General features: G+C 44.3%; 1 protein-coding gene across 4 annotated transcripts in view; it reads right to left on the bottom strand.

The window, feature by feature from the left end:
• The window catches only part of TBCK (TBC1 domain containing kinase), a 536,201-nt gene that overhangs the window by 69,268 nt on the left and 445,151 nt on the right, over positions 1 to 21,782 (bottom strand). For all 4 annotated transcript variants that reach the window (XM_073571832.1, XM_073571833.1, XM_073571835.1 and 1 more), the window contains one exon: positions 9,539 to 9,714. In XM_073571832.1, the coding sequence (XP_073427933.1) occupies positions 9,539 to 9,714 (176 nt within the window). The remainder of the gene's footprint in view (positions 1 to 9,538; positions 9,715 to 21,782) is intronic.

Genomic DNA, 21,782 nt, shown 5'->3' on the forward strand with positions numbered 1-21,782 from the left:
CCATCAAGGACAGGAACCTACAGACAAAAGAGCGGCACCTCTCCTCCGCCCCCAGTTGGTTACAGAGCATCAGAGGGTCTCCCGGTTAGTTAACAACAAATGTATATACATAACATTATAATTTGTATACTTATAGAGAAGCCTCGTGTCTAAGAACATACTCTACACACATTAAATCGTGCTCACCGCACACGTGAAAAAAGGGGGGGAATTAAGCGGGTGCTGTCATGGGTTCCGAGAAACACCGTTATCGGTGAGTAACTAAGCTATTCTTCCTCACCCATGACAGCACCACGGAGAGAATTTCAGAGATTGGTAGCTTAGGGAGGGACCACCGCCTGAAGGACCCTTCTCCCGAAGGTCAGGTCAGATGCAGAGGCTAGATCTAGGCGATAGTGTTTGAAAAAGGTAGAAGGTGTTGACCAGGTGGCCGCCTTACAGATCTGTTCTATTGATACCTCTGATCTTTCTGCCCATGAGGTCGCCATTGCTCTCGTAGAGTGGGCTTTTAGACCCTCCGGGATGGTATTCCCGCTGCATGAGTATGCCAGGGCAATCGCATCCCTTATCCATCTTGCCAGGGTACTTTTGGACGCCCCGAGCCCCTTTCGAGGTCCCTGGAAACACACAAAGAGAGATCCTTCCTTCCTACATCCCTTGGTGGCCTCTAGGTAGTGCACTAAGCACCTCTTCACATCTAATGTGTGAAATTTCTCCTCTCCTCTATTCGTAGGGTTTGGGCAGAAGGAAGGAAGGACTACCTCCTGTGATCTATGGAAGTGTGTTGCTACCTTGGGCAAATATGCAGGGTCAGGTTTCAATATAATTCTATCCTCCATAATTTTAATGAATGGGGGTATTGCCGATAAGGCTTGAATGTCACTCACTCTGCGAGCAGATGTTAGGGCCACTAGCAGTATCGTTTTTAATGATAGGGTCTTTAGTGGAGCTGACTGGATAGGCTCGAATGGGGGTCCTGTTAGGGCTAACAACACTAAGTTCAGATCCCATGATGGTACTTTCTGGGTAGCTATTGGTCTAGACCTGGCTGCGGCCCTCATAAACCGTGATACCCAAGGGTCGCTCGCCACCTCCTGATTATAGAGGGCGCCTAGGGCCGCTACCTGTACCCTCAGTGTGTTAGTCGCTAGTCCCTGTTCTAACCCCCTTTGGAGGAATTCCAGGATTTTATCCATTTGTATTCCATCCTGAACCTTTGCCCCCGAACTGGATAGGAATTTCCTCCAGGTTCTACCATAGGCTTTGATTGTAATTGGTTTTCTACTTTTTTGCAACGTGGAAATTAGATTTTCTGAAAATCCTTTCCCCCTCAGCAGTGACCTTTCAAATTCCATGCTGTTAAATGGAGGTTCACTGCTTGGGGGTGTAGCACAGGACCCTGCGATAGAAGGTCGGGGAGATCTGGTAGAACCCAGGGGTCGGTTACTGACATTATTCTGAGCCATGAAAACCATGTTCTTTTTGGCCAGAAAGGGGCTATAAGTATTACCCGAGCCCCCTCTTCCCTGACTTTCCTTATCACCGCCGGGAGGAGAATGGTCGGTGGGAAGGCATACAGTAGTTCCCGTGTCCATGGGAGCATAAATGCGTCCAGGGTCTGAGGATTCCCTTTGGGATTTAGAGAACAGAATGCTTCCACTTTTTTGTTTTTGTGGTCTGCAAATAAGTCTATGTCTGGGGTTCCCCACATTTCCACAATCTTCTGAAAAACGGACTGATTTAGAGCCCACTCCCCTTGATGTAGTTGGGTACGGCTCAGAAAGTCTGCTGTCTGGTTCTCTACTCCCCGTATGTGTAGCGCCGATAGGGACAGTAAGTTTTCCTCGGCTAACCTGAATATCTCAGAGAATGCCTCCATTAGCGTTCTGGACCTGGTTCCCCCCTGGTGGTTTATATAGGCCACTGTTACTTGGTTGTCCGAGAATATCCGGACATGATGGCCCTTTAATGCTGGCAAAAAGTGACTCAAGGCATAATTTACTGCTAGCAGTTCTTTTTGATTCGAGGAGGCTTTTAGTTCTTGACTTCTCCATCCCCCTTGAGCCACACTGATGCCCATGTGTGCTCCCCATCCCACAGGACTGGCGTCGGTGGTAATTACATGTGTGATCTTGGCCTCCCAGGGAATCCCTTTGGACAAGTTGTTTTTGTCCTCCCACCAGGCTAGGGAATGAATAGTTTTTGAATCTAGCGTAATATGATGTTCCAAGTGGTCTCCTAAAGCCCGCTGGTTGGTCAGGATATCCCCCTGCAGATCCCTCATGTGTATTTGTGCCCACTGGACCGCCGGCAAGCATGCAGAGAGGGACCCTAACAGGGACATTGCTCGTCTTAGTGTCATAGAAGGGTTTTTTGCCTCGCTTTTTGTACCATATGAATGATTCTGTCCCTTTTGTGATCTGGCAAGTAACACACTTGGATGTTTGAATCCAGTGTCAGGCCTAGGAACTCCTGGACTCTCCTTGGTTCCAGCCTTGACTTTTTCAGGTTCAGAAGCCACCCGAGGTTTTTTAGAGTGCTCATCACTCTGTCCCTCTGTTCTGTGCATTTCTGGCCTGAGTTGCTCGCTATTAAAAAGTCGCCCAAATAAGGCACTATCAGAACATCCTGTTCTCTTATGTGAGCCATCATCTCTGCCACCAATTTCGTAAAGACCCGTGGAGCCACTAAGATCCCAAATGGCAGGGCCTTGTATTGAAATTCTCTTATTTCTCCTGCTATCGAGACTGCTAGCCTGAGGTATTGCCTGGATTCTTTGTGAATGGGGACATGGTAGTAGGCATCGCTGAGGTCTAAGACCACCATAAAGCATTGCGGAAAGAGAATTTTGATGGTCGATTTGATCGATTCCATCTTGAATTTTTCGTTCTTGATATAGCAATTCAGTCTTTTTAAATTTATGATGGTGCGGAAGGTGCCGTCTGGTTTGGTTACTAGGAAGAGAGGCGAGTAGAACCCCCTGCCTCTCTCCAGTGGGGGAACCTCCTGTAGGACTTTTTTGTCCAACATACTCAGGACCTCCTTTTCGAGGGCGTCCTGTTCGTTTTTTGACGACCTTATCGGGGTAATTATATATTTTTGCGGCGGGAGAGAATAAAAGTTTATCCTTAATCCTGATCTTACAAGATTTATCAGCCAGGGATTGTTGGATATTTTCTCCCAGGCTGGGAGGAAAAAACTTAGTCTCCCTCCCACCCTGGGCCCACAGTCACTTGGCGGGTTTTTTATCCCGGGACGAGTTACCGAAGATGAACCCCCTGTCCCTTCTTCTGTCTTCCCATTTTTGGTCTCTCGGGGGTCTCCTCTGAAAGAACTTTTTGTTCCGAAAGGACCGTTTAAAGCCTGTGGCGCTCACTGGTCCTAGGTTTGGGAAGCCTTTCTTTTTGTCGCCTGCCTTTTCGAGGATGTCATCCAAGGTTTCCCCGAAGAGGAATTTTCCTTCACAGGGAATGGCGCATAACTTCATTTTTGTCTGGAGATCCCCAGGCCAACATTTTAACCATAAAGCTCTTCTAGCTGCATTCGACAAGGCTGCCGTTTTGGATGACAATCTTATCGAATCAGCCGAAGAGTCGGCCAGGAAGGCTGCCGCCCCTCTTATCATTGGCATGGATTCCAGGATTTTATCTCTGGGAACCCCTTCCCTTATCTGTCTCTCCAATTGGTCTATCCATACCATAAGAGCTCTGGAGGTACAGGTTGCCGCTACCGCCGGCCTGATGTTTCCCCCTGCTGATTCCCAGGTGCCCTTAAGTAGGGTATCCGCTTTTTTATCTAACGGGTCTTTCAGGGTACCCATATCTTCAAAGGGGAGTGCAAACCTTCTTGAAGCTTTGGCTACCGCCACGTCTAGTTTTGGGGCCTTATCCCACGATGTGGATGCCTCCTCATCAAATGGGTACTTTCTTTTGATGGAAGGAACCGTAGAGTTTTTCCTATCCGGTTTTTCCCATTCTTTATCTATGAGGCCTTGGACGTTCTTATTTAACGGAAATACCCTCCGTTTCTTTTGACCCAGTCCTCCGAACATAATGTCCTGGACTGATCTATCAGTCCGGGGGTCCTCCACCCCCATAGTGGATCTTACCGCTTTTACTAAGGCATCCACTTCGTCCAGGGGGAAACAATGACGACCTTCCGTCTCCTCTTCGGAGGATGACGAGTCGGTATTTACAGTATGGGAGGTGACTTCCCCTGATGATAAGCTCTCTGATTGGGACTCTATTACCACGTCCCCCTTCCTTCCTTTCCTTTCCCGTTTTTTGGATGAAAGGGCACTCTGAATTTCTGCACGGATTACCGCCCTTAGGTCTGCGGCATGATCCGGGGTTCGCTCCTGCTGCCGTGGTTCACCCGTCAAGGACAGGAACCCAACTGGGGGCGGATGAGAGGTGCCGCTCTTTTGTCTGTAGGTTCCTGTCCTTGATGGGCGGACCCCCTCTCTCCGTGGTGCTGTCATGGGTGAGGGAGAATGATTTTTCTGAAGCCGGCAATTGATTTAGCGGCCATTATGCTATGTAGAACTCTATTAACTATATACACTCACTGGCCACTTTATTAGGTACACCATGCTAGTAACGGGTTGGACCCCCTTTTGCCTTCAGAACTGCCTCAATTCTTCGTGGCAGAGATTCAACAAGGTGCTGTAAGCATTCCTCAGAGATTTTGGACCATATTGACATGATGGCATCACACAGTTGGCGCAGATTTGTCGGCTGCACATCCCTGATGCGAATCTCCCGTTCCACCACATCCCAAAGATGCTCTATTGGATTGAGATCTGGTGACTGAGGAGGCCATTTGAGTACAGTGAACTCATTGTCATGTTCAAGAAACCAATCTGAGATGATTCGAGCTTTATGACATGGCGCATTATCCTGCTGAAAGTAGCCATCAGATGTTGGGTACATTGTGGTCATAAAGGGATGGACATGGTCAGCAACAATACTCAGGTAGGCTGTGGCGTTGCAACGATGCTCAATTGGTACCAAGGGGCCCAAAGAGTGCCAAGAAAAAATTCCCCACACCATGACACCACCACCACCAGCCTGAACCGTTGATACAAGGCAGGATGGATCCATGCTTTCATGTTGTTTACGCCAAATTCTGACCCTACCATCCGAATGTCGCAGCAGAAATCGAGACTCATCAGACCAGGCAACGTTTTTCCAATCTTCTACTGTCCAATTTCGATGAGCTTGTGCAAATTGTAGCCTCAGTTTCCTGTTCTTAGCTGAGAGGAGTGGTACCCGGTGTGGTCTTCTGCTGCTGTAGCCCATCTGCCTCAAAGTTCGACGCACTGTGCGCTCAGAGATGCTCTTCTGCCTACCTTGGTTGTAACGGGTGGCAATTTGAGTCACTGTTGCCTTTCTATCAGCTCGAACCAGTCTGCCCATTCTCCTCTGACCTCTGGCATCAACAAGGCATTTCCGGCCACAGAACTGCCGCTCACTGGATTTTTTTTCTTTTTCGGACCATTCTCTGTAAACCCCAGAGATGGTTGTGCATGAAAATCCCAGTAGATCAGCAGTTTCTGAAATACTCAGACCAGCCCTTCTGGCACCAACAATCATGCCACGTTCAAAGGCACTCAAATCACCTTTCTTCCCCATACTGATGCTCGGTTTGAACTGCAGGAGATTGTCTTGACCATGTCTACATGCCTAAATGCACTGAGTTGCCGCCATGTGATTGGCTGATTAGAAATTAAGTCTTAACACACAGTTGGACAGGTGTACCTAATAAAGTGGCCAGTGAGTGTATATATATATGTATGTGTCTAAATGACATGTATATATCTCTATATATAAAACTGAATGTGTGTGTGTATCACCAACCAATCACGAAGCATCCTTCATTTCACCAGAGCTGTTCAAAAGAAGATGAGCTGTGATTAGCTGCTAAGAGCAACAGTTTGCCTTGCAACCAATCACTAGATTTCACCCTTAGTTGGTTAAAAGAAGCTGAGCTGTGATTGGTTGCTATGAGCAAGTTTTCCCACTTGACAACACCTCAGCAGACACTGACATGGTGGGAGAAATCTAGCATCCCCGGGAACATAAGCTCCCAGCCATTGTCTGCCCCCCCAAAAAGGAGCTGAGTGCACATGACAGAAATGAATCCCCCCCTACCGTTCCCATATACCCATCACACATCCTCTATCCCATAGGTACATCTTCCCTCTTAGGCTGGTTTCACACTTGCGTTTTTTTTAGCGGTATTTTAGCGCTAAATAGCGCATGCGTTTTTTCCCCTATACTTTGCATGGGATGCGCTTATGTGCGCATACACATGCGTTTGTACGCGTTTTTCCGCGCATGCGTTTTTTTGCGGTATGCGCTCGGGCGCACAAAATGCAACCTGTTGCATTTTTTGGGCGTCCGACTTGCCTCAAAAAAACGCATGCGCGCGCAATGCGTTTTTTTACAGCAAGACACCCATTATAAGTCTATGGTGAGCATATGTGCGCATTGGCATGCTTATGTATGCGTTTTTTTGCACATGCGTTTTTTTTTTTACCATTAGTTTAGACAATGGAATTTAGGGGTTTGGGTTAGAGTTAGGGTTAGTTAAGGGGGTTTAGGGTTAGGATCAGGGTATGGTTTGGTTAAGGGTTAGGGTCAGGGTTAGGATCAGGGTATGGTTTGGTTAAGGGTTAGGGTCAGGGTTAGGATCAGGGTATGGTTTGGTTAAGGGTTAGGGTCAGGGTTAGGGTCAGGGTTAGGGTCAGGGTTAGGGTTAGTAAAGTCATGGTTTGGGTTAGTGTGAGGGGCCACCTAATGTTTGGAAAAAACGCAAACGCGGTAAAAACGCACTAAAAACGCATACAAACGCATAAAAACGCTGCGTTCTTTTCATGCATGCTCATAAAAATGCTTGAAAAAAACGCAGCAGTTGTATGCTTTTGTATGCGTTTTTTCAATGCGTTTTTTTGCGGGAAAAACGCGCTGCAAAAAAAAGCAAGTGTGAAACTAGCCTAAAAGGGATCATTGGTATGGAAGTCAGAGCAAATCCATCCAGCGCTGTGATTCTGACCGCGGGTCTCTTAAAGGGATCATTGGTATGGAAGTTAGGGCAAATCCACTCTGCGCTTTGGTACTGACCCCAGGCCTTTCTTAAAGGGCTCTCGGGTATGGAAGTCAGGGAAAATCCATCCAGTGCTTTGGTTCTGACCCCAGGCCTCTCTTAAAGGGATCCCCGGTATGGAAGTCAGGGCAATTGCCTTCAAATGCTCTGGTAATGACCTAGGCTCTCTTAAAGGGATCTCCTGTATGGAAGTTAGGGCAAATCCCTCAGCGCTCTGATTCTGACCCCAGGATTCTATTAAAGGGATCATTGGTATGCTAGTCAGGGCATATCCACTCAGCGCTTTGGTTCTTATGCCAGGCCTCTCTTAAAGGGATCCCCGGTATGGAAGTTAGGACCGTTCCACTCAGCGCTTTGGTTCTGACCCCAGGCTCTCTTAAAAGGATCCCCGGTATGGAAGTTAGGGCAAATTCACTCAGCGCTCTGGTTCTGACCCAAGGCCCCTCTTAAAGGGATCCTCGGTACGGAAGTGAGGGCAAATCCACTCTGCGCTTTGGTACTGACCCCAGACCTCTCTTAAAGGGATCTCCGTTATGGAAGTTAGGGTAAATCCCTCAGCGCTCTGATTCTCACCCCAGGCTTTTATTAAAGGGATCATTGGTATTGAAGTCAGGGCAAATCCACTCAGCATTCTAGTTCTGACGCCAGGCCTCTCTTAAACGGATCCCCGGTATGGAAGTTAGGACCGTTCCACTCAGCATTCTGGTTCTGGCCCCAGGCTGATGGGATGATGTGGGATATTAGGGGTAGTAGTCAGTTTTGGGCCCGCTTCTTTTTAACATATTTATTAATGACCTTGTAGGGGGCATAGAGAGTAGAATTTCAATATTTGCAGATGACACTAAACTCTGCAGGGTAATCAATACAGAGGAGGACAATTTTATATTACAGGAGGATTTATGTAAACTATAAGCTTGGGCTGAAAAATGGCAAATGAGCTTTAATGGGGATAAATGTAAGGTCATGCATTTGGGTAGAACGAATAAGATGTATAATTATGTGCTTAATTGTAAAACACTAGGCAAAACTGTCACTGAAAAGGACCTGGGTGTATGGGTGGACGACAAACTCACATTTAGTGGCCAGTGTCAGGCAGCTGCTGCAAAGACAAATAAAATAATGGGATGCATTAAAAGAGGCATAGATGCTAATGAGGAGAACATAATTTTACCTCTATATAAGTCACTAGTGCGACCACACTTAGAATACTGTGTACAGTTCTGGTCTCCGGTGTATAAGAAAGACATAGCTGAACTGGAGCAGGTACAGAGAAGAGCGACCAAGGTTATTAGGAAACTAGGGGGTCTGCAATACCAAGACAGGTTATTACACTTGGGGTTATTTAGTTTGGAAAATCGAAGGCTTAAGGGTGATCTTATGACAATGTATAAATATATGAGGGGACAGTACAAAGACCTTTCTAATGATCTTTTTACTCTTAGACCTGTGACGGGGACAAGGGGGCATCCTCTACGTCTGGAGGAAAGAAGGTTTAAGCATACTCACAGACGCGGATTCTTTACTGTAAGAGCAGTGAGACTATGGAACTCTCTGCCATATGATGTTGTAATGAGTGATTCCCTACTTAAGAAGGGACTGTATGCCTTTCTTGAAAAGTATAATATTAGAGGGTATATACACTAGTTTCCTTAATATTGCTTTGATCCAGGGAGCTAGTCTGATTGCCGTATGTGGAGTTGGGAAGGAATTTTTTTCCCCAGTGTAAAGCTTACTGTTTGCCACATGGGTTTTTTTTGCCTTCCTCTGGATCAACATGTTAGGGCAGGTTAGGACAGGATATGGGTTGAACTAGATGGACTTAAAGTCTCCCTTCAACCTTAATAACTATGACAACGGATCCTGCGCCCATAGTCTTTAATTCTAGCAAACGACAGACAGTGACGACGGACACAAAAAACGTTGCTTTGTGAGTCGTCTCCGGCCGCCGGACAAAAAATTTTTTGCCGGATCCAGCGAACGACGGACGAAACGTGAGACCATCCGCCGCTAATACCAGTCTATGAAAAAAAAACAAATCCAGCGGCATCAGTTGCCGGATCCGTTTTTTTCAAAAAAAACAACGGATTGTGACTGATGTCTTATGGGGCCCATCATGAACTTTATGGAAAATTATATGGGGTGTAGTTTGTATGGAGCATCTTATGGGGCCCAACATGAACTGTATGGACATTATATGGGGCTCCTGATTCAATATGGATATTCAAAAACATTTAACCCACTGATGTCTCAATTAATTTTACTTTTATTGGTATCTATTTTTATTTTTTAAATTTACCAGTAGCTGCTGCATTTACCACCCTCGGCTTATACTCGAGTCAATAAGTTTTCCCAGTTTTTTGTGGAAAATTAGGTGCCCTGGCTTATACTCGGGTATATACGGTACTCACGCAGACACAGCACAAAAGGATACTCTTCACTGTTGCGAATGTCCACCACCAGTAACTTGGGCTTGCTGGACTTGGTCTTTTTGGTAAGCCCCTTTGCATGACTAGACACGGTCAGTTCACAAAGGTCTATCAGATCCTCAGCCGATATTCGAGGAGACACCTCTGATTTTAGTTCACTTAACTTGATGAGTTCTCTTCCCTTAAAAAAAATGAAAATCAAAATGTCAAAGGTAAATGCCCTTGTTGTATTCATCAGGACAATAAGTGCAGTAAAGATCACTAAACTGTTACATATAATTATAGAAAATTACTTAAATGTTATCAGGAAGCTATCTACTATGTACAGGATATTTAATAAATGTATGAGTGGTGGGGGTCTGACACCGGAGATTGGGAACATGTCTCTTTTGTATCCATACATGTCCACTATGGCTCCCATAGATGTATTGAGGTTAATGGAGCAGTGGTAACAACATACTTTAGTTATACAAGACTTTGGGGTCCCATTCTCAGGATCAGAGGGGTTTCCAGGGATTAGACCCCCACCAATCAAACATTTATCTGCTGTCCTGTGTACGCCGTATTATCTGTGGGATATCTCCTTTAAGAGCTAATATAGAAAATACAAAACTAAAATCTGACTAAACCCGTGCTTAGTTATACAGAGTTTAAAGCATGACACAGAGCTTAATCATGAAACCGCACACATAGCAAAGCTCATTTAGTGCTACCCATTATCCGGACTGGCTGACACTCGTACATGACCTTTTACTTCTACAGGACAGAGGCCGTGCGCATGCACGTGATCCAGGCCAAGATATCACCAGCTCATTACAATGACCTTACTAATTTGCTTGTGATAAAGAAGCATGGGTGAAAGGCAAGGCCACACACAGAGATGTCACCCTCATTCACATTAAGATTAAAGGCTAAAACCAAGTCTTCTGCACTGCGGACATATACTATAGGACACATTGGCATGCATTCCTTATGTTACACACAGGTGAGTCTCACAAAATTAGATAATCAAAAAGTTCATTTATTTCCGTTCTTCAATACAAAAACTGAAACTCATATTATATAGTCATTACAGCGTGATCTATTTCAAGTGTTTATTTCTGTTAATGTTGATGATTATGGCTTACAGCCAATGAAAACCCAAAAGTCATTATCTCAGTAAATTAGAATACTTTAAAACACCAGCTTGAAAAATGACTTTAAAACCTGAAATGTTGGCCTACTGAAATGTATGTTCAGTAAATGCACTCAATACTTGGTTGGGGCTCCTTTTGCATCAATTACTGCATCAATGCGGCGTGGCATGGAGGCGATCAGCCTGTGGCACCGCTGAGGTGTAACTGGACTGTTGCTCAGTTCTTCAGTACTTCTTTTATTGAAAAACTGAAATAAATTAACTTTTTGATGATATTCTAATTCTGTGAGAAGCCCCTGTATTCAAGGAAACTATTTACAATTGCTTTTGGATTTGCTTTACTCATTTGATCTCTAAACAATAAGACAAAACTAAGAACATCTGTATGAATTAGGATTTGCTGTGCTACTTGTAAATGACATTTGTGTAAACATCACACTCTGATGTCAGAAGATGGCGATTACAGAGATGGGAGATGTGGTGGAAGCACCGCTCGGTTCACCCTGAAGAATCAGTCTTTCCACTAACATGTAGAGATGAGTGAACTGATTCATAGCGCCAGTGATCAGATCAGTATTCCGTGGCTGCTGGGCGGGAACCCTGTGAAGTGCCTCCTACTGATGGCATCCACTGCTCCTGTTTTAACTGCCTGATTGAGATGTCATCATTACGACGCACACACGACCTTGGGCCAGGCCTAGCTAATTAAGTGAGCAGTCGTGGATGCCAGCAGGTAGGAGGTGGTTTACAGTGCTCCCACCTAACAGACATGGACTACTGACCTGTCTATTGGACCACAGACAAGGGAATTTATTTGCTCATCTCTATTAACATGTAAGGCTTGTTTTTTCCTTAAAGGGAATCTGTCACCAGGTTTTTGCTACCTCACCTGAAGGCAACATAATTTAGGCAAAGAAATCCTGATTCCAGTGATGTATCACTTAGTTTACTGGGTGCAGCAGTTGTGACACAATCAGAGTTTTCAGATATAGAATATAGTAGAGCTCAAAAGCTAACCCTGCCCACACCAGGCTCTCTATGTACATTGTCTATTGACAGTAAGCAGCTTATCAGAGGAGGGAGCGTGGTCGAACCACTTAGAATGAGGGAGCTATTCTGGGCAGTAACATTCATTGTATAGAAACAACAGCACACGGCCTAATAAGTGACGCATCTCTGAAAGCTGTGTCTCAGACCTACATTATGCTGTCCTCAGATTACAAAGCAAAAACTCGCTGACAAATATTCTTTAAATTATTTGTATTTATTTTTAAAAAGAAGCAAAATTGACAATAATCAATACTGTGATTTAGGGGGAAATACAGCATGAGAGTGGATAAAAAACAACTTCCAACGTGACTGCTGGTTGAGAAATTAATTACGAGCAGGAATACATGAGTGAGTAGTGGTTCAGCTATCAGAGTTCAGTTACATCTGCTATATGTAAAAACAGAAAAACAGATTAAATCTAAGAAATAAAAGAGAGTGGAGAAGCAATCTGTCCACCTGAGATTATGGCTTAGTTTTCTGTCCCATACAGGAGAGAATAAAATCTGTAAAGGTATGTGGACACGATCAGTAAATGATGCGGACTGAACGCTGCATACTTGTGCAGCGTCAAACCCACAGCGTCTAAATGTTACAGCATAGTGGATGGGATTTCAAGAAATCCTATGTCCAGTATCCGTCCAGAGACACCCGTGGCTCACCCATGGAGACGGACATGTGGCGCGTCTATCCAGACCGGAGTATGTCAATTTCTCTTGCGGAGATGTGGGTCTACGCAAGAGAAATATACAAAACCGTTGGCACAACTGTAAGGTGGTGGTGCACAAGTAGGATCCCAATCCGTGTATTTATATAGACTAACTTGGCACACACACGTGGATAATGCAGGTAAAAATTAGTGTTTTAATAGGATACAGTACATACAGTAAACATTTCGGTCACAGCGACCTTCGTCAACGTACTATATAGTGTACTCAATTCACTTGATAGTAGGGCAACCTGTCCATTAAGAACTATATTGGAACACAACTGGCCGTCTGTCAGTAACAGAAGCGTGAGGTGAGTGGTAGCGTGGACGCGGATTCCACCGCTTGTCTTCCCCACAAGTGTCATTTGCATAATCTGCCCAATTCTCTCAAATGATAGAATCTACGGCCTGCCCTAACCTAGATACTAACTGAAGTAAACCCCAGCTTGCGATTTAGGGCAGCAAAAGGGCTTAATGCAGTAGTGTCTCGCACCACAGCACCCACCCTCTGCCTGGAGTCTCCCTCTCACTGTTATCTAAGCTACTGCAATGTCCTGCACATGGGGTAAGTGACAAGGCATATCAGAAGAACTATACTACATTGCTAATTGGAGGTATTTACTAATATTATTATTACACCTACTACAGGTGCTTCTCACAAAATCAGAAAATCATCAAAAAGTGAATTTATTTCAGTTCAGAGTCATTACAAACCGACTAAAGGACATTTTTAAATGCTTAAGAAGCCTTTGCAGGTGTTTTTTGTTAATTATTCTAATTTACTGAGATAATAACTTTTGGGTTTTCATTGGATGTAAGCCATAATCATCAAGGTAAACAGAAATAGATCACTCTATTTGTAATGACTCTATATGAGTTCACTTTTTTGTAATGAAGAACTGAAATAAATGAACTTTTTAAACATAGTCTAATTTTGTGAGAAGCACCTGTATATATTTGGATAGGATCTTGGAGATGGGAATATCCCTTTAAATTTTGTCTTTATGGCTGAACAGCAGCAGTGACATGAATTTTCAAAATCTCGCCAACTATAAGGTGCCTGAAAATGACAGACATCCACCAAAATGGAATGTCAGCTTGTTATGAATGACAACCCTGTTTACCATAAATGCTGACAGATTTGTGTGCTTCGGCTGAAGTATTCACATGATCCCCTTTCTCCAAAGATGAATATTTTCTCAAAAAGCCTTACATTCCTCAACATTCCACATTGAACATGTTCACACTGACAGCCTGTACACGTTTGCTTTACAAGACTCTGGACATTTCAGGACACAACACTTATTTCACACTATAATCAGAGCTTTCAATTAAAGCATTTGCTCACTTTTTTCGAGCATTATCTACATATACAAAACTCAAAATCTGTAGTAGCCCGCTCTATACAAATCCACAGTTCTCGCACGATTTGAAATTTGGCATGCCCCCTTTCCACCCACTGGAGCAGAATACTGCGCACGTTACATCTCGCTAGCATCCCCCCCCGTCATGAGATTGGGGCCTCCGAAGTTAAGCCCTATACATATAATGGGAAATGTGAAATCTGTAGTAGCCCGCTCTATGGAAATCCACAATTCTCGCCCGATTTGGGTGAAATTTGGCACACCCCCTTTCCACCCACAGGAGCAGAATACTGCGCAAGTTAAATCTCACTAGCATCCCCCCGTCATGAGATTGGGGCTCCTGAAGTTAGGCCCTATACATATAATGGAGAAATGTGGAGGTGAAAGTAAAAGTGCTGGGGGGAAAGCAACAGTTGTGACTGATAGGGACGGATTATAACGACGGCGCCAAAGAGTCACTGCTAAAGGGGCCGTACAACCACACACAACACGCAAACATTTCACAAACACCATACAAACATCACACAGACAGCACACATACACCAACCCACAAGCACAACACCACACAAATGTCCCAACACACCACACAAACACCAGACCACTCTAGACACACACAACACAAACACCACTCCCCAAATACCATAACACCACCCCATAAATACCACATGCACACCACATACACACACGTGCACGCAAGGATCACAGACGCATGCAAACACACTCAGATGGATGCACCCTACGCACACGGACGAACATTACTGAGCAGCAAAATTGGTGAGGCGAAAAATGCCTCATAGTAAGATTGTCATTATTGCTTACTATACAGGGAGCGTTCATCACTTACCTGCTGAGGTAAAGTAAAAGCTAAGCTCTGATTGGTTGCTATGGGCAACTAGACAAGTCTGCCTATGACACGGTTTTCATTACTGAGATGTGAGCTCATTCAGGTCATAGTAATACTGTGTGAGGGCTGCTCTGTATTTAGGCTGGGTTCACATTGCGTTAGGGGGCAATGCGCTGATGGATCCGTTACATAGCTGCATTAACGCTATGTAACGGACCCGTTAACGCCGCCATTGCCCGCAATGAATGTAGAGCATCCTAACGCATGCCAAAAATCGGCATGCGTTAGCAAGTATGCGTTAATTCATGACGCACCCTCGAACGCTGCTTGCAGCGTTTTTGGGTGCATTGGCAGTAATGCACAGCGAACGGACCCGTTCGCTGTGCATAGAACAGTATGGGCTAACGCTAGGTAGCGCATGGTACCTGAGCACTACCTAGCGTTAACGCATACAGTTAGCACTAGGTCACAAAAGATGTCAAAATTGACGCTAACGCATCCGTTTAACAGATCCGTTAAACGGATGCCCTAACGCAATGTAAACCTAGCCTTACTATTCATCCTATTACATCTCTTGTCAGTGTCAGGTGAATACTAAAGGGTCATAATACTAAGGACTGTTTTTTAAAATGCCACTCAAAAAAACGACCATCTATTGGGCAAGTTCATCCAAAAGCTAAGAAAGCAAAACTGTGTCAAAGAGCTGAGACAAGTGAACAACGTGACTCGCGGCTTGAAAAGTTTTAACATATTTTCGGCATTGTGTTATTTTGCCTGTATAATATATCTCACACTTCTGTTTGCTACAGAGCTCCCATATAAAATTACTGGACTGTCAGTAAAAATAGGGCATATTTTTGTCCTGTCCATAAAAAAATGTGAGGTCTCAGTGACTTCTTTGATGCAAAAAAACACATTATTTTTACTGTAATTATCATTTCACAGTTCAATATAATGGGCTGTAGACAGGTATCACTGATAACGATTTATTTATTACCAGTATCAAATGTGCCTGTAAAAAAAAATGATCTGTGATTTTTTGATAAGCTGCCCAGAAAAAGATAGTCAAGTTGAAAACTCTGCAACACCTCCCTTTCTTCTTCCCTATAAATACTTTATTCAGGGGCGGACAATGACAGCTTGAGACCCCTGTGCAATAAATGTGTCTGGGCACCCCTCCTTTTATTGCATCAAACCACATATGTATATTTACAGCCACACACACATACAGTGGGGCAAAAAAGTATTTAGTCAGTCAGCAATAGTGCAAGTTCCACCACTTAAAAAGATGAGAGGCGTCTGTAATTCACATCATAGGTAGACCTCAACTATGGGAGACAAACTGAGAAAAAAAAATCCAGAAAATCACATTGTCTGTTTTTTTTTCCTTTTATTTGCATATTATGGTGGAAAATAAGTATTTGGTCAGAAACAAGCAATCAAGATTTCTGGCTCTCACAGACCTGTAACTTCTTCTTTAAGAGTCTCCTCTTTCCTCCACTCATTACCTGTAGTAATGGCACCTGTTTAAACTTGTTATCAGTATAAAAAGACACCTGTGCACACCCTCAAACAGTCTGACTCCAAACTCCACTATGGTGAAGACCAAAGAGCTGTCAAAGGACACCAGAAGCAAAATTGTAGCCCTGCACCAGGCTGGGAAGACTGAATCTGCAATAGCCAACCAGCTTGGAGTGAAGAAATCAACTGTGGGAGCAATAATTAGAAAATGGAAGACATACAAGACCACTGATAATCTCCCTCGATCTGGTGCTCCACGCAAAATCCTACCCCGTGGGGTCAGAATGATCACAAGAACGGTGAGCAAAAATCCCAGAACCACGCGGGGGGGACCTAGTGAATGAACTGCAGAGAGCTGGGACCAATGTAACAAGGCCTACCATAAGTAACACACTACGCCACCATGGACTCAGATCCTGCAGTGCCAGACGTGTCCCACTGCTTAAGCCTGTACATGTCCGGGCCCGTCTGAAGTTTGCTAGAGAGCATTTGGATGATCCAGAGGAGTTTTGGGAGAATGTCCTATGGTCTGATGAGACCAAACTGGAACTGTTTGGTAGAAACACAACTTGTCGTGTTTGGAGGAAAAAGAATACTGAGTTGCATCCATCAAACACCATACCTACTGTAAAGCATGGTGGTGGAAACATCATGCTTTGGGGCTGTTTCTCTGCAAAGGGGCCAGGACGACTGATCCGGGTACATGAAAGAATGAATGGGGCCATGCATCGTGAGATTTTGAGTGCATTGATGATGAAACGTGGCTGGGTCTTTCAACATGACAATGATCCAAAGCACACCGCCAGGGCAACGAAGGAGTGGCTTCGTAAGAAGCATTTCAAGGTCCTGGAGTGGCCTAGCCAGTCTCCAGATCTCAACCCTATAGAAAACCTTTGGAGGGAGTTGAAAGTCCGTGTTGCCAAGCGAAAAGCCAAAAACATCACTGCTCTAGAGGAGATCTGCATGGAGAAATGGGCCAACATACCAACAACAGTGTGTGGCAACCTTGTGAAGACTTACAGAAAACGTTTGACCTCTGTCATTGCCAACAAAGGATATATCACAAAGTATTGAGATGAAATTTTGTTTCTGACCAAATATTTATTTTCCACCATAACATGCAAATAAATGGAAAAAAAAACAGACAATGTGATTTTCTGGATTTTTTTTTCCTCAGTTTGTCTCCCATAGTTGAGGTCTACCTATGATGTAAATTACAGACGCCTCTCATCTTTTTAAGTGGTGGAACTTGCACTATTGCTGACTGACTAAATACTTTTTTGCCCCACTGTACATGTATATATATTACATGTTTCCTTCATTATGTATATTGCCGTCTCTTATTACACAGTGCCCTCTCTTGTTATATACAGCACTGTCCCTTACATATCGGATTATATAGAGCCCTGTCTTTAATACATACCATCCTCTCTTGTAAGCTATATAATGCAATGATGGCTGATGGAGCACGGAAAAAATTCTTTTCTAATGGAGGAGCTGATGGACTGGTCTTCTAGTCACCGGCTGCTCCATAAGCAGTCATTTCAAATCTAACAAGAGCGGGAATTATGTAATAAAAGCGGGCACTGTGAATAACAAAAATAACAAGAATAAACTATGTAATAGACAGTGCTGTACACAACAGCAGAGTAAGCTATATAATAATAAGGGAAGACATATATAACTAGAGAGGATGATACGCAATAAGGGACGGTGTTATACATAATAAAAGAGGAAGCTATGTAACTAAGGAAGATGTGAGTGATTACACTATATAGTAAGGCTGGTGCTATACATAATAAGGCTACATCCCTGTATCTGTGTGCAGTGTCGGTGTGCTGCCTGCTTTTATAGATGCGTTGAGCATGTCCTATTCTGATACTCAAAATCGGATCAGAACAGAACATTCTCTGACCCTCACAGATCTCATTCTCAGATCCGTGATTTTCATGTATATGTGAATGGACCTATAAAACTCTTGAGTCCGTGTGCCATCCAATAAAAAAATCTGGAAGCACACGGACATTTCACACCAATGTGAGAATGTAGAATATGGGATTTTACAGATAACATTATTACTCCACATCACACAGTGCAGATACATAATAATATCTACATCCAGGCACTTACCGCTGACGTCTCATGTGATTAGAGAGGCTTTCTCCTCTTTCTTCTCCATCTGGTCAGACCTTCATGTTCACATCTCCTAGCCACGACTCGTCTTGTCACGATGATCTTCGCAGCACTGAAAATAACAATCTCACATATATTGTATACATACATGTGTCTCCCCCCGAATACAGATATGTACCCCACCATTAATATACTATTATCCAAGCACCATTAAAAACATAAATTGATAAGCAGCAACGTTCCCTCTATTAATTATAACCTCCGTCACCCAATAATATAAATTATTCAGTCTGTGACTCTTCCCAATTAACTGTAAGGCTATGTGTACACGGAATATATGCAAGGTTTTACAGTACAGGAAAAGTGAATGAGATCCCTGGAGTCTCATGCACACGCTGCTTATTTTTTCCTTGGAGATTTGCAGCAGATTAAAATCTGCATAATGTCAATTCTTGCAGCGTATTTCACCCGTACTAATGGGGGAAAATACGTAACAAATGCATGGAAAAATGTGAAAAACAAAAAGTGTTTTATGCAGTGTTCTTCCTGCCAACACATTAGGATATGCAGCAGAATTTTCCCCTGCAAATCCTGAACGTGTGCACATAGCCTTAGTCCCTGTCCTGTGTCCCCATTACTCACTATAAGTCTTTGATAGCATCACAATGATTTTGAGGGTGGGAGAAGACGCCATTAGGTACTGAGCATCCAGCGCCACCTCACAATTCATTACAAGTTCCTGACAGTGTCTTCTCCCACCTTTCAGTTTATTATAAAGGGTTCTATGCACCTTATCACCTCCTCTCCCCCATTGTGAGATGGGGAGAATTCTATCAGGGGTTTTGCACCCTGCTCCACCACCCAATTCATTTTACATCCTTATCTGATGTCCTCCTTACCCTGTTAGTAAGTCCATTGAAAGTCCCCCTTCCTCCCATCCTAATCCCCCATTGTCCCCCCGGCATGCCATCATTGTCCTCTCCCCACCTCCATCATTGTTCTCGCCAACACCTCCATCATTGTTCTCCCCAACACCTCCATCATTGCCCTCTCCACCACCACCACCATCATTGTTGTCCCTCATCACCTCCATCATTGCCCTCTCCACCACCACCATCATTGTTCTCTCCCACCACCTCCATCATTGTTCACCCCCCACCACTTCCATAATTGCCCTCTCCACCACCATCATTGCGCCCTGAATACGGACGTCATCCAGCGTGGCTGTGTAAGGCAGGAAGCGAAGGACAGATCCCTGCAGCTCTGCTTCATTGCCATTTTCTCCTGTAGACAGCGGAACTGCAGGGATCGCTCCCTTCCCACCGCACAAGGGCAATCTTGCCAGAGGCCCTCAGGAACCTCGAGACTGGAGAAACAGGTCAGATTGCCCTCAGTGTTAGCAGCCCTGCAGGGGCCCCCCTCCACCTACGTGTCCCGGTGCTAGGGAGCAAAACGCCTATCTATAACATCAGGACAGTAATGTGGGAATGGAGGTCCTCCTTGGTGATGTACTATTATGGTGCAATGCGGCAAAAAGCTAATAAATCCCATATCTTCTAAATAGAACACTAGGCCTCTTCAAAATAATACAGGGGTTGTGCAGTCTCAGTGAATAACACTATAGGCACCAAGGATGGGATAAAATATGCACATGCTGTCACCCATGTTGATAAAGCACAGGCTGCTCCAGTGGGCTGCACCCAAAGCCATGACATCATCACTCTTCTGTCACAAAACACCTGAGGCCTGTGACTGCCTGCAGCAGTCAGGTAACTAAAACAATGTGTCATCATAGAAACATAAATTAATGCATTGTCTTAATAGCCTGACCGCTGCAAAAAATCACAGGCCTCAGCAGTCCTGTGATAGAACAGTGGTAGATCTACATAAAGCCTTTCTTATACTGCCTTAGGCTTCCTTCACACGTTAGATTTTTATGTCCGTGTAGTCCATTTTTAAGGACCGCAAATATAGACATGACAGGTTTTTCACAGGGACCGTGAGCCCGTGTGTAAAACTCACAGATATGTCAGCTTTTTTTACGCAGTAAGGACAAAATGTGTAAGCCCACGTGCACACTGATGACATCCGTATGTAATCAGTGTGACAAGTACCAGCGCCTGCGCTGTTCCATTGCACCAGCCAGCTGCTGAAGGCAGCTCTCATCATCGTCTCCTGCTCGCGCTGAGATCAAAGTGACCAGGAGACAATGATGGGAGTTGTATACAGCAGCAGCTGGGTATCTCCTGTGTAAAATAAATATTTAAATTAAACAACCGGCGTGAGATCCCGAAAAATATTCATAACCAGCAGAGGGAAAGCCCACGGTTGAGGGCTGATGTTAATAATCTGGGACGAGGGACAATATCTCAAAAGGTTCCCAGGCTATTAATAACGGCTCACAGCTGTTTGCTTAGCCTTTCTGGGTGAGTGAATTTAGGGGAGATCCCCCCCAAAACAATGACGTAGGTTCCCCCTATAAATTCAAACCAGCAAAGGCTAAACAAACAGCTGTGGGTTGATATTAATAGCCTGGAAAGGGGTCAGAGATATTGCCCCCCCCGGCTAGCAACATCAGCTCTCTTAATAGCCTGGAAAGGGGTCAGATATTGACCCCTCAGGCTAGTAACATCAGCTCTCAGCCGCCCCAGAAATGGCACATCCATAAAATGCAAAAAATCTGGCACTTAGTTTTGTTATTCCCACTTGCCCACTTTCTCATGGTGCTTGCACTGAGCTCATTGAGGTCACCGCAGTTCATCGGGCCGATCACAGTGAAGTGTTGGAATCCAGCTTCAATGACTGTCGGTGACCTCTATGACGTCAGCACTCATTACTGTAGCTGCAGCACCTCATTCTCCCATTGTATTCAGCATGGATGGTCACATCATAGCACCGTTCATGTTGAAAACCATATATCGCAGAGATGAATTACGGCGTGGGACAGTATGGTTTATCTGCACTTCGGACAGGTGAAGGATATGGTTATTAATTTTGTTTTATACAGGGGACACTGACATTAGTGAATTAGGTGCAAGGTGAGCATTTTTGCTGTTTATTATTTTTTTTTCTTTTTACGGGGGACAAGGGCTTCAATGGAATAGACATAAGGCAAGTTTTACTATGGTTTTTTTTTAATAAATGTGTAAAACAGGGTGTTGATTTTTATTTCAAATAGAGGACTTTATTCTGGCTGTGTCTCTTTTACAATATGACTATGGGGATGTAAAGTAGAGCGTCTTATAGAAGCCTCTCCGTTACTAAACCCTGGGCTTGATGTCACCTGACAATACAAAGGAGACATCACAAATATTACCCCACTTGCCAGTGCCACAGGGCAAGTGGAAAGAACAAAGCTAAGGGCCAGACTGGGTGCATCTCAGGGATGCGCCATTTCTGGGGTGGTTGAGTGCTGATGTTGGTAGCCTGGAGGGGGCAATATCTCTGACCACTTCCCACACTTTACTGCTATCGGCCCAATGAACTGCGGCCTCAA

The sequence above is a fragment of the Dendrobates tinctorius genome, unplaced genomic scaffold (assembly GCF_039654945.1).
Source record: "Dendrobates tinctorius isolate UK_male_01 unplaced genomic scaffold, ASM3965494v1 ptg000030l, whole genome shotgun sequence".
Lineage (NCBI taxonomy): Eukaryota > Metazoa > Chordata > Amphibia > Anura > Dendrobatidae > Dendrobates > Dendrobates tinctorius.